The sequence below is a fragment of the Aptenodytes patagonicus genome, chromosome 11 (assembly GCF_965638725.1).
Source record: "Aptenodytes patagonicus chromosome 11, bAptPat1.pri.cur, whole genome shotgun sequence".
NCBI lineage: Eukaryota > Metazoa > Chordata > Aves > Sphenisciformes > Spheniscidae > Aptenodytes > Aptenodytes patagonicus.
The window spans coordinates 12,394,282-12,408,473 of NC_134959.1; the positions used below are offsets into that span (position 1 = coordinate 12,394,282).

The 14,192-nt window shown below is 36.7% G+C and overlaps 1 protein-coding gene across 9 annotated transcripts in view; it reads left to right on the forward strand.

Annotated features, from left to right (window-relative positions):
• ANKRD27 (ankyrin repeat domain 27) overlaps positions 1-14,192 on the forward strand; it is a 58,911-nt gene that overhangs the window by 36,923 nt on the left and 7,796 nt on the right. For 7 of the 9 annotated variants that reach the window (XR_012996280.1, XM_076349164.1, XM_076349170.1 and 4 more), the window contains exons 16-24: positions 755-870; positions 1,653-1,745; positions 2,125-2,322; positions 2,646-2,705; positions 2,817-2,936; positions 6,576-6,620; positions 7,008-7,076; positions 11,125-11,247; positions 13,048-13,245. Coding sequence is in view for 8 of the 9 variants with exons in the window: in XM_076349164.1 (XP_076205279.1) it covers positions 755-870; positions 1,653-1,745; positions 2,125-2,322; positions 2,646-2,705; positions 2,817-2,936; positions 6,576-6,620; positions 7,008-7,076; positions 11,125-11,247; positions 13,048-13,245 (1,022 nt within the window). In the remaining variant the exon portion in view is untranslated. The remainder of the gene's footprint in view (positions 1-754; positions 871-1,652; positions 1,746-2,124; positions 2,323-2,645; positions 2,706-2,816; positions 2,937-6,575; positions 6,621-7,007; positions 7,077-11,124; positions 11,248-13,047; positions 13,246-14,192) is intronic. The other 2 variants (XM_076349171.1, XM_076349166.1) reach the window with 1 other exon arrangement.

Below are 14,192 nucleotides of genomic sequence, written 5' to 3' on the forward strand. Positions count from 1 at the left end.
TGTTCCTTATCTTTATGTTAGCACGTTTTCCAACTTTGTGTTAAGGAGTGAATTTTGTATTAAATTGTTTTCTGCTTATTTGCTGTGGAAACTGGTATCTTGGCACAGACTGAAGGAAGTTATTGTATATTCTTTTAAGCTCAGTTTCTTATGGCTAAGTTGTTGTTTTTTGTTTGCTGGCTGTTTACTTTTGCCTTAGTGGTAACCACAGTAGTTCTTTCTTCAGCTGTGAAAAAAGTAAAAATGTGTCATCAGAAACCAGTCTTGTTTTAAAGAACTGGCAGATTGAGAAATTAATCCCTTCTCTCTCCTGCAGCTGGCTATGCATAGTAGATCTGTACCATCTCCTGTCTTGTAATGTTTATTATGCCATTGATCTTACATTTATTAGAAGATGTATTAATTTTCTTAGTGAGTTTTTTTTAATAAATTATTTCCTTTTTTTATTATTATCTTGAATCCCAATAGGAAAGTGCTTTATGTGACATGGCATTATTTTCTACTCTTTTCTTACTCGTAAGATACAAGCGTAGCTTGGTTTTAGCTGGAGGTTCTTTTATGGAGCTTTGACCTTGAGTAATCTGCAAAAAAAAAACCCCACCCAAATACCAAGGAAGTGAATATACAGTATATAGAAACATAGTATGCAGAAATGCAGGGTATCTTGGTTTATAGTTTGTGTTTGAATTTGAAAAGTAGCAATGTTCTTGTGCAAAGTTTACTTCTTTCTTCTAATGTCTGCATATTTTTCAAGGGCAAACATCATTAGTGGATTTACTAGTAGCCAAAGGAGCCATTGTCAATGCTACAGATTACCATGGTTCAACTCCACTTCACCTTGCCTGTCAGAAGGGATATCAAAATGTTACAGTAAGCACCAAAAGGCCTAATTAGAAATAAAAATAAATACTTAGCCTAAATTATAAATATATGACTTTTACTAAGCTGTTCTACTGTTACTGTCATTTAGGTCTTCTGAGAAGCTTTTACCAGAACTGTGTACGCTGTCAGAATTGAGGATCTTTTATCATTGTAGTTTGCATGATATTTTATTTTTTCCTATACTGCAAGGTTTTCAGCCATTTGTAATAACCAAGCAATTGGCAGCTATGCATGCCTGAAAATTAATCCATTTTATTAATACAACTCTCTAATACATAGTACAAATGGAGAGCCTATTAACATCTCTGCTCTTGATTAAGACAGAAGAACCATTGCAGTCATTGGAATGAATTAAATGACTTCACATTGTGTTTAGGATAGACTGTGTGACTACATTAATTCTTGTGTACTTGAATTTTATATATGTGAGATTCTTCAATTAGCATTGTTGAAATTAAGCTGTGTCTTCACTTACATAGGCTTTTAAAATATAAATTATGTAGTATATGTATTGCAGTGTTTGCGGCAGTAGATGATTCATTTTTTCAATGACAACTCTGAATATGTAAGAAGCAGCTTTTATTTGGTTCTTAGGGTAGGGCAAAACCAGTACTGTAATGCCAAGAGGGTAGTGTCTGAAACAGGAGACATAGCTAGTTTTTCATGAAGTAGTGCATCATGCTAGAAACCTAAAGGAATCTACAGAGTAACAATTGTTTGTCCATTAATTTTTTAGTCACTTAAACGTCTGCTTTTATTTTTCTTTTAAGCTTCTCTTATTGCACTATAAGGCAAGTACTGATGTGCAGGACAATAATGGAAATACTCCACTTCATTTAGCCTGCACTTATGGTCATGAGGATGTAAGTAATTGTTTTGTAACAAACTAAATGGACATTCTAATGGAATGGAATTAAACTGTGATGCCAATTTGCACGGAACTTACATATTTTAAAAAGTAAATAAAAAAGATTTGGAGGCTAACTGTTTAACACTGTAAATTAGGACTTTATTCAGTAGTTCATAGAAATTTTTATTATGCATTCACATTAAAGATAGTAGTGTCGTGCAAATTTAGCTGAGTTATTTAACTCTTTGTTTAATGATGCTGAACCATAAAAGCCTGCCCTTTAGGCAATGGATTATATGAGCAGCAATGAAAAAACCTTTTTAGGATTGCAAATGTTATATGAATTGAGAGACAATACTATAATTTATTGATAGCTTTCCTTTTCTTTCCAGTGTGTCAAAGCTTTAGTCTACTATGATCTGCATTCCTGTAGACTAGATATTGGTAATGAAAAGGGAGATACTCCTCTCCATATAGCTGCTCGTTGGGGCTATCAAGGGATCATAGAAGTGCTTTTGCAAAATGGGGCAAATCCAGAAATTCAAAACCGGATGAAAGAGACTTCCCTACAGTGTGCATTAAATTCCAAGGTATTCCTCTTTACCTTTTAGCCTGATTTCTTTCTGATGCAATTCCATGGAGGTGTAGATGTTTACCTGCTAATAAGGTTTTGTGGTCTGGTACTATCAAAGTGAAAATGTATGTTTGCCTTTAAGGAAGAAGGGTCAGACTTTAGATCTAATAGCATGAATACAGTCTGTGGTGTAGAACATAAACTTGTAAATGGGTACTTTTAATCTGCTCTGTCATAATCCGTTACTAATACTAGGTTGTTGGCTAATTTGTGTTTCAGTCAGTAGATTCTTCTTTAAGTGGAGTTACATTTGTTCTCTTTATTAATATTTTTATGCAGATTTTGTCATTGATGGAATTAAACTATCTGACGTTTGAAAGAGGGCAGAGTGCTTCTGAGGTAACAACCAATGCAAGTTGCTGAATGTTTTTTGCCTATGTCTAACCTGCTTAATCTGATATGTAACTTTTTCTGTTTTGTGTTTTGTTGGGTTTTTTTCCCAACTTTAAGTCACCACTTAGGTCTCCTCAGCGCTCAACAGAAACTTTCAGCAGAGGATCATCTGTCTCAAGCCTGTCATCAGCATCAACTGATATAAGGCAAGAAGAAGTAAAGAATAGTTATAAAGAGGTAAGACTGAGGTATAAGTTTTGACAATAAGCAAAGTGAAGGAAGCTAGAAAAGTGATATTTTGCAACACTGTTTTAAACTGCTTCTTCAGGAGTAGCCTTCTGTCTGGCTTGGAAAATTATATGCTGCTATCCTCAGGTGCTTGTCATCTCAGTATCTAAACACTTATTTTTGTATGGTATCAACTGCTCTGCTGGTTATTTCTGGGGAAAAATTGAAAACGTTTGGAGTAGTTGTTCAGATTTACTGCAGTTAACTACATAATTTGAGAATTTGTTGAGGTTTACAAAATTATAATGGCAGTTAGTGCCCCAAGGACCTTGCTGTCCTGTCCAGGAAGTAAATGCCATTGTTAGTTTACAAACTCTGTCAGGGAAAAGAGACTAGTACAGGCATACTATCAAACAACTTACCGAACTATAATGTTAAGACAAGCTTTCAAAATAGGCATAGGAAATCAATTTTGTAATGTGACGAAGTACACACTATATACTAAATATCTTGCACATAATGTGTTTGCTGATTTTGCTCTGTCCACACCAACCAAGATGCTGTCCTCTGAATTTTTTCATGTGGGACCTCAGATCCATACTTCCCATTTATCCCCTCCTAAGACTGTCATATTGCCACTCCTCCTGATGCTTCTCTCTTTATTTTTTTCCCCAGTCCTCCTGTTCAATTTTTTTCTGAATTGACCTCCTTAGTATTTTTGTTTCTCTCCATATCACCTCTACATTCAAATTCTTCCTTTTCCTGCTATTCTTCTCTTGCCAAAAGTTTCTGTTTTCTAAAAATGTTCAAGAAACTCAAAGATGTAAAGTTTGACTGGACATTATTACTTCACACTTCATTATCAGTTACTCTGAGAGCCTCAATGTAGGAGTCTACCTCCTTGTTTGTACAGAGTCAAGCACTATAAATAAGGTCTAATGTACGTAAAAGTTCACCTCATAGATTGAGGATTTATTTTTTCCTTAAAGGAACAAATTTATCACACCCAAGAGCTAAGACTGTAGTTCAAACCAGGGAAAAAGATTACAAGCAGCTAACACCTTATATTCTTGGGGTTAATGACCTTCTCCTGTAATCCAGCTTTAGTTCATTTCTGTTTGTCAAGTTTCACATGGGCTCACTGCTCTTATTCTTACTGAGCAAAGAAGCAAGGGCCTAATCCTGAGGGAGCTCCATGAAGGGAATGCCACTGGAAGTCATGGGAAGCTGATAAGGTCAGTTTTCCAGACTTAAAGGCTTAGACCAGGGATTAAGGGGATGCAGTTAGATCTTTATTCGTCAGTACTGCTGGTGAATTAAACTCTGCTTAAATGAGCTAATCATGGTGTATGTCTTGTATGTGGCTTGATTACAACTTAGAAAAGAGAGAGTAAAAGAACCAGGCAGGTAAATTTGGAACTTCCTCTGTTGGAACTAATAACTCCTTGCATAATTTCTGTTCAGCAACAGAAAAACTGAGCATGCAAGTGAATTGCAGTAGATTTGTTTCATCTATTTTTACATTTAAAGGAAGGTACTTCTGTTCCATGGAGGAGTGAGAAAGCAAACTGGAAAGATGGGGAAATGCATGTAGCAGACATTTTTCCCTAAGTACTCTTAAATTATCTATAAGCTGCATAACAGATGTTGTATGCTTCTCCACTGCTAGGGCCTGAGGCAGTTTCTAGAACTATAAGGAAGTTATTTTTGGAAAGAAATTATCAGAGCTTGTGGGTCACTTGCTATTACTGTTAGGCATCTTGTACGTGATAAGACTGGCTCCTGAAAATCATCAAGACCTTTACGTTCTCCAGTGACATTATCCTATATGATTAGGGGAAATTTACGGGAGGTACAGATCTCCCTAGTATATATAGTCCATTTTAGATGTATATGTGTAGAGATTGGGATTCGGCTCGCCTAACTTCAGATGTCTGAAAGACAGTTGTCTTAACTTTAGACATCTATTTTCCCTCCTTAGTCAGTGGAGAGAAACTGGTACCTCCAGAGAGAAATTAATCCCAGACATGCTTAGTTTGACCTGAGTTGCACTCAAGTGTCGTTTGTGACTGCATTCTGCTCTGTAGTTACCTGAGAGGGAGTTTAAACGACTGGCTTAGGTTTGGACAGCTAACTTTTAGACATTCAAAGTTAGGCAAGAGGAATCCTGCCTTGAGTGCCTAGCGTATGACTTCAAGGAGCTTCACCTTGTATTAGAAAGGTAGTAATAAAATAAAACTTAGCAGCTTTCCTAAAAAGAGATAAAAATGGATGGAGAGATTTAATCTAGCCTCTGATCTTTCGCCAGTAGATGTGTCCTGTTCTGCTAAAACCCTGAAGAAAGAGATCAGACCAGTAAAACATTAACTTCCTTTTAGTCTCATTCTTCCTTGTTTGCTTTGCCAAACACTGCTGTCGAGTCGGCAAGACAGTCATTTCTAGATAAAGATTGAAGCGTGACTGTAGCTGTTACTCCATGACACCTTCAATTCGCAAGATGTTTCTTAATATTGAAACAACTTTGTTTACACAGCAGCATCTTTGGTGATGATGGCACAGTGCTAGAATAATTTGCTATAATGCTGAAACAGACTTTCACAAAGCTTATTAAATGATCTTCAACAATCTGCAGAGGCCGGACAAGTTGCCTATTGATAGTACTAATGGACTCTCCCTGCCCCTTTACTGGCATTTCTATCAGGTTAGATCTCGACTCCTTCATGTGAGAGTAGAGAGTAGAGAATCAAAGTACATCTCATTCTCCTGCTTTCACAAGCAATCGGAGGGATCAGGGGAATGGCATCAGTGCACTGCAGAGCACCTTCCATCTCTTCTTCCCCCCCACTTACCTCTTGCCCCCCCTGCAGAGCTCATAAACAGGAGAATACCTACACCAAGCAGTTGTGCTCAGGCATTAGCTGGCCTCAGCATACACATACTTAATGGGTCTAATGCTGGTCCCCTGGAATAACTCTGAGTGGGAGAGACCTGGCTTTTGCTAATGCATACCCTTTGATATTTATATCTTTCCAGATTTTAAGTAAGAAAACAAATTTCATACTCACAATCAAGTTAGATTTGTAAAAGTTTGGTTTTTAACATAGGAATAAACCAGTAATCTGCAGATGTGAAGTGAACGATTGGAAAACATCTTTTTCATCTTAAACTGTTGTTTCTCAAATAGCAAAATAAAACCTGCCATCCTTTGTGCTTCTGGTAGCATATAGTAGCTCAGCAAGAGTCCAAACAGTACTAGTGTTTATCAGGGTAGAAATTTGTCTCGAGTAGGGATTTTTAATGTTACGTTCACAACAGAAACGCATGGTCAGCTGCTGCTGAAGCGGCATAATAATGTATATCAGCTTACATGGCTTTGTTTATGTGTGGACTCCATGTCCTCTATTTAGGTAAGTACTGTTTGTCTTTAACTGAGCAAGTCAGATCATCAAATGGTCACAGGCCTTGCACAGCCTTTGTATTTCATAAAGGAAGAAGGTTTTTCCTTTAAAACTTTATCAACAAATATGAAATGGGCCAGCAGTAATCCTGCCATATGAGCTTAGGAGGTTAGTAAAGGACACAGGATTTTCTGTGTACAGCTTAATAACAGTACTAACAAAGCAAATAAATTGTTTTCTTCATACACAGGTGGAAAAACTCCTAAGAGCAGTTGCTGATGGAGATCTGGAAATGGTGAGTCTTAGCATGGCTGTTGAATATTATTGAATTCCAATTTACCTCATTCAAATTGAGGAAGTTATTTGTAAATAATATGAAGTGAAGAATGCTTTAGGTAATATGTTCCTTCAGCAACAAAACTCATTTTTTACAAAGAATATTCGCTCCATGTCCCCAAATTATTTTACCTACAGTGCCTTAAGGCCCATTATTTTGACATTTCCATGACCTCTTGCACTAAAGAAATTACTTTAAATTGAATAATTCCTTTGTGAAGGCCTGTCATTTAAAAATGTATGCATAGTCACCTCTAGGAGATGCAAAGAACTTGGGAAGAACAACATTCAGGGCAGGCATGTTGAAAAGAAATATTGTGGGAAAGAGCAATTTATTTGCTTGCAGGTGCTCGAGCTGCACTGTCAAATGCTGTTACTAGATGAGGAGCATGGTGCACTGCAGAACTGTAAAAAGGTGTGTATACTGAGGTCACAATATTGGACTGGATATGCAGTCAGCACAAAACAAAAAAAAAGGCAAAACAGATGAGTTTTCAGGTAAACCTGATTTTTGACAGCAAATCCAATAGAAAGTGTTGTTATTTCCAGTTGCTAGTTCCTATGTCACAGAAGCACATCGTATCTTTTCCCATATGTGAGTTGATGCACGTGCTCGAGTGGCAGGGCTGTGCACCAGTTCTGGAAATTGAATGGTGGGATTTACAATTTGCAGTTTTTTGACTTAGGACGCATTCCAGTAATACAGTGTTTTTAAATCCACAAATGCTTTTTGATTCCTAAATTGCCAGGTTCTCTAATGCTTTTAATATTGTCTACTCTTTATTGTGTGTTTACTGCATGCAATAATTGTGCGTAGGTACTATAAATGAAAAATGGGCTCTTAGTTTGTTTGTTGTGACACCTTTTTATTAATATTTCATACAGAGAGGAAATTTAGGTGACACCAGTCGGTACAGAGAAGTCCTCTCAGGGGCATACAACTTTCCTGTAGTTTGGATTTCACTTCAAATAGATAGCTGATGGCTATAATACTACCAGTTTCAGAGTTGATGTTCTGTAATTTGTGATACTTGCCACCTGTCTTGACATATTTTTTAGTTACTATTGCCCTTTATTCCTGCAAATTTGAACAATAAGGTGCTTCCAATGTCATTCTACTGAAAAATTGAAGATGACACAGAAATCTTTAGAAGTTTTGTCTTTCGAAAGATGTAAGGCTGTACATTTCTTAATTGTTTTGTAGTTCACAGGGCAAAATCATGAACCCATGTGAGAATGCAGGGTTTCTCTGCTGGATACATGTTCTGAAAAATTTGTTTAGGTGATATGTACCAGGAGTTACAGATACTAATGAAGCATCACACAGTCATAATAAAATAGATAATCTGCATCACGAAATACACACCATGTTAATCTTGATTCTCTCATGTTTTATTCCAGTTAGATGATGGAAACAAATTAATTTATCAACTGATAGAGGAAGGAACTGTTTAGTTCTTAAATAAAATATTATTATCCTAGTTTACAATGTAACTTTAATCTTAGTAATTATTTCCAGGTCAGCCCTTAAGTCATTTCAAGAAGCAGCAATACATACAATGGTGATATTTATCATCTTCCTCGCAAGTAGTAAACATGAATGTATTACAATTAACTTTTCACAGACTTTGTGAAAATCTAAAGTGCATCATGAAAATATTTAAAGAAAATTAAATGTAGTGCTATCATTTGCGGGAAAATTAGTATCTAGCACTGCTTAACAGATATCAGCAATGAAAAGCATATAGAAATCTAATCTATGCATTCAGATGACAGAATCGCCTTATTTTTTGTGGCTTTACTTTCCACATTACTCAAGTTCATGTAAAACTGTTCATTATAAAGAGAATTGTCCAATTGGATGGCAAAGGTTACAGCTTGCATATCTATTAAAAACCACGGTTATTTAAAAACTCTTATCTTGTTCTGACAGCCTGAGGTCTGTCCCCATAGGAACAGAAGCAACCGTAGGGTCATTAGTGCTGTTGTAGATTTCCCCTGTGACAGCCAATTGAGTTTTGCAAGAGGAGGCATTAGAAAAAAGTGCTATGAAACTGGAAGATTAAAAAAGAGAAATATTATGCTGTGATTGTTCAGGAAGCCAGAAAACAACCTTTGTCATCATCGTAGCACCTGCGAACTTCAAAAGCAAGTATGCTTTAGATTGGAGATAATGATGTTAATCAATGACAGTTATTTTAATTAGCTGACTCAATGGCAACTAATTCTACATTTTGAAAATAAAATTTAGCCCACTTTGGTAAATTTTCTGTGTCTATAGCGGGAAAGAAATATTTTGGGACGGTATGGAGGGAATATCTGTAAGGAAAGGATTAAACTTTATTCCCAAAATATGTTTCAGAGTTATGCAGGAGCTTTTTTTGGGGAGGTTCTCAAACTGTACTTTTTACGTGTTTAGTGGTTGCTGAATTGGTAGAAAATGATTATAGCTCCATTATTGGTGGAGACTGTTAAGAATTGTCTTAGCCCATGGTATATTGCTTTGAACAAAGCCTTTATATGGCTCTAAGTCAGTAAAGTATGGTGTAGAAGTAGTCGATACTGCTGAACATCAATTTTTGGTCTTTCATTCTTAGTGATTGGATTTGGTGGTCAGGTGCCATGGCTCCCTAGTGATGGATGAACCTTTCAGCTTTCAACAAAGATTCTTGGATTTAAAAAAACAAGCAAATTAAAAAAAACCCTTTTATTATTAGAGTGGGATGACACTAGAACAGACCTGGGAGGTTACAGAACCTCTTCTGTTAAAAGTATTTGAGAAGAGATTGGTCAAACTTCGGTTAATGGTATTAAGGAAGAATTGACTTTGTCTCAGCGTAGAATACTGGATTAGGCACTCTTCTGAAATTCCTTCCACCCAGCTGGTCTTGACTCTTCTAGTGGAATGGATATGTGCAAATCCACCACAAAAAAAGCAAATCTTTTGTATAAAATAAATCTTGTGGAGCAGCTATAAGTCTGGCATACAGGGTACAGTGCCCTTGGAGTGCTCTGCTAAATATTCCAGGAAGTGTGTTACTCTGCAATGTAAAGAAGGTTTTAGATAACAAGTTAACTGGCAAAGGAAGATTATGAACCATTTCCTGAGATGCTTCGGTGTGTCTCTGCTTAAAAGTACATTTAACCTTTTGACCAAAAAACATTTAAACCAAAAAAAGTGGCTATTCCACTGTAATTATAAAGAGGTATGCATGGGAGTAGCATGTTCAGATTTTTGGTGAGACACTGGTATTGGTATGTTGAGATCTGTGTATTTGGATAATGAGAGCTGCAGTATTGAGCTGTGATAGAAGAAGGAGAAAGTGTCAGTTGTGAGAGTCTTGATCAGTCTGCAGGGAAAGGGGGAAGTGAAGTGACAGTAATATTTATTTTAGACATGTACAAATGGGAAAACCCTTCACAAAATGACATGTTTTACAGCTTCATACCCACTATGTAGTCCTGTAACTTGCTGTGTCTGGGAAGTCCCACATGATCTGCAGGAGCTCTGAGAGACCTAGCCTCCACACACGAGTCCCTGATCTTCCTTTTGTCTTGGTTTTTGAGTGCTGTGATGTGAGCCCTTTTCATGCACCTAGAAAAAAAGGTGACTGTTACTGTATTGTCCCTTGGATTATGAGACCAATTTAATTCCCGCTTCTGTCTTGAGTTTCTGAAAGACTTGTCTCATTGGGCACAATACAAACTCAGAGTGATACACTAGATAGATGTCAGGCTTAACATTGCCAGATGGTGTAATAATGGAGGCTTAATACAGTCACTGCTAATTCTAAGATGTCTTTAGTTTACAGTGGGTTAATGAATTTCAACGTAAAAATGTATTTCTTAAACAGTTGCTTTTGTTGCATAAAATTTAACGTAGAATTAACATGCAGTGAGCATCACTGTTTGCGAATTGCATGTGAATGCTCTGAGTCCTAAGACTATCTTCATTGAAGGGCCTCTCTCTTCCTCAAAAATAAGTCATTGTACATTGAGGAAAAAGTGAAACTGTCAAGCTCCTGGGAAGCAATAGACGTAAGAAAAGTCAGTGCCCCTGCAAAGTTTTGGATATCAGTTAAATGTCGTCATCCTTGTCACTTCTTATGTTCATTAAAGCAAAAGAAACAAAATTCTCATTGATATCAGCAGGCACAAATCATCTGAGCTAAAAGGATTTGGAGGGTTTGAGAATAGGTGAGCACTGAAGTCTTGATTAGGCAGCAGGAAGTCATTTATAATTTACTTCACTGCTATAATTGGTGAACTTTCTAGCTACTTTGTCAATGATAACATTTGATTTTTTAATTTGGCCTGTGGGCAGCTGATGCCAGGAGGTAGCTGTATAGTCTCCCTGAGATATTCACAAGTGTATGTTTGTGAAATTACTTATCTACATACACAAATTTATTAGGACATGGAACCTTTGGACTCTATAAAGGAGGACTTGCTTTTTATGCCAGGTACGTTATCTCTTGGAGTGGATGGAAGAAGACTTAGAAGATGAGGACGACGCAGTCAGTACATCAAAACCAGAATTCTGCCATCCATTATGCCAGTGCTCAAAATGTGGGCCAGCACAAAAGGTTGGAATATTCATTCTGTAAAAAGAATGATTTATATTCTTGTAATGTAACTTTTAGCTCTAGGGAAGTAGCATTCATATTGCCCAACACCTCTGTATCTCTGTCTAAAAAGCAGTTAAATATATACAGATCTTAACAGAGTTCATCTGATGTCATGAAATTGTTCTCTTTTTAATTGAACTGTAGAAAATTTTGGATACTGGAACAGTGTTCAAAGACTTGCTCCGTATCTAACGGAGTGAAAAATCTTTGCAGTTTGCTTTTAGAATATGTGGACTGCTGTCATTAAGGTTTGGACAACTTTGAATAAATGGGAAGAATCTCTTTGTAAGCCTCAGTTTCTCCTGGTTCTCTTTTATAGTTTACATTGCTAACTGTCACAGAATATCTACTTACCTGTTAGTAATCAGTTTAGCAAGGAAAACCCGCTAATCCTATAATCAATGTAATGCTGATAAAGTCTTTTTTTAATTGCATGACATCTTTCATACAAGCTATATCTAAAACCTCTTTGGAGATTAAATGTAATTGCAAAGACTTCCTTTCCCCTTATTTATCACAGACTGTAGAGGAGAATCAGGCTTTACAATACACTTTTTTTTTTTTTTTTTTTTTTTTTAATTTAAATAAGGAATGATCCCAGCTTCTTGGAAATAGAAAACCAATTACTTGCCTTTCAGGAAGAAAGTGTATTACTATGTCTGAAGGTATACATAACTGGATAAGTTACTGCAAAATAAACCAAAGTATAAATTTTCAGTGTATCGACTACTTTGAGGTAACGGTATCCATCTCACTTAACTGAGAAAATGTGAGTTGGCTTAACTTCTTCTAAATTCCTCACTTCTACCTTATGTTTATTTTGTGCAGGCTAAGAGTATGCTAGTTGTCCTTAAATGCTTCACATTCACACTGTGCTTTGTTCTCTGGTAACAGTGTGTCCACGTACCCTGAGTACAGATCATGTGCTAAAGATGCCAGAGCCTGAGACCATAAAGTTCATTTTATTGATAACAGGGGAAGGAATGGCATTTGCTGTGGAATTTACTTGCCTGCTGAATGAAAAGTAGAAGGAACTTGTTAACTAATCTTAACCACTGTATTAGATAGGCACACATTTAAAAGCACACTGAGGTTTGGCAGAACGGAATATTGTTTACCACTGTAAATGTTAGACACCTACGCAGTTTGCTAGAGGAGTAAAACAAGATGTTCCGTACTGCTGTGGAAGCTGTCTTCCAGGTAGTTTCCTTATCTTGACTCCCCATGGGAGTCTGTTCTCTGGGCCAGTGTTACTTCCACATGAATAAAATTAATTTTAGTTTTATCCTTATTACCTCGAGCTTCATGTAGCAGTAAAATAGGTGTGTAGTGTCTGTCTCCAAGAGCATAAATGTCTCTATAAGTGAATGTAACTCATAATATTAACACTTACTCTCCATATGTATGAGCATCCTAACAGCTATATAAAAACTGTAAGTTTTACTTCCGTCTCAACCTGTGCTGCTTTACCATCTTTTTAATATCACGAATACTTTGCCTGGAATTTCTCTGTATGAAGCTATCATGTTGGAAGAAAAGAGAGAAAAATAAAACTCATTGTTCTGTTGAAAAATACTACCAAGCTGTTCTGGTTTACTAACTCTTTTCCTGAAGGTCTCATGTTAGGCTCTGTAGCAGAAGTTCTTGTCATGTCCATCTACCTGTTTTGTATATACTTAGCAGGTATTTGGCTGCTTTTTGGTCAACGGAAAGTAGCATGATTAATTCTATAGTTTTGTTGTGTATTTTCCTCAACAGAAGTTTGCAAGGATCTCTGCTAATGGACTGGGAGTAAATGTGTCAAACCAAGATGGTTTTACACCATTGCATATGGCTGCACTGCATGGACACTCTGAGCTTGTCTCTCTCTTGTTGAAACATGGAGCCAGTATCAGTGCCAAGAATGCAAAACGTGCAGTTCCTCTTCATCTAGCCTGCCAGAAAGGTCATTTCCAGGTAACTGAGCCTCTTCATAAATGCAAGCTATTTAACACTTAACCACCAACAAAAAGCTGTTTTGTGAAATTATCAACAAATCATCAACAAGACTAAACCAGTAACTGAAAATTAATTTGGTGATTCTGTTTTTTCTTTCAATGTCTAAAATCTCCAGACGGAAAGGGGATCTTTCAACTGAAACGGTTTCAGTAGGCACCTTTTCTTTCTAAATGACCTAAAATAATGGTTTAATGAAAGTGCTGCAAATAGCTACTGTCATACATCAAACAGTTTAAAAATACCTTGTGCAGCTGAATCTTCCTATGTATTTTCTCTCTGTCCCTTCTGTTCAAGGAAGTTATGCGTATATCTGTTGATGCAATGGACTCGGTATCTTCAATAGCCACAGTATTAAATATTTACTTTGATTATGAGCCAAGTAGAGCTCTGAGGGTAGCAGAAAACCTCGTCCCTGGCTTGAAGTCAGGGAAGCATAAGCAGTGAAGGAGAAGTATGAGTTAGCGAGGGGAGGATATTAATACAGGAGGGAGAGTAAATGAGACGGGAAGAATAACGATCGTGAAAAAGCAGGTGCAGACAGGCAAATGGGAATATGCAGGAAAGTGGAAAACTAGGGTTTTAAGAATAAGGAGCTGAGGACTGCAAGAGGAAAAAAAAAATTGAGAGAATTGTGAAGATGATGGGGAGACAAAGCACTAGGGAAGCAAGGAGAAAATGAGAATATTACTCAAACTTGTAACAAAATATCAAAAACGAACCAAGAAGGAGTTCTTTATGTCCAAGTGTTCTGATGAGTTTGGAAAGGGGGAAAGGATGCTGTTGCTGTGGTGGTTCGTTTTTGATGTTTTGTTAAGTTATTGATTATGTATGTGTTTCAAATACCTTGAGTTTAGTTTTCTGGCCTTTTTTTTTTCAGTTGCTTAAGTTTTTTTTTTTTTTTAAAA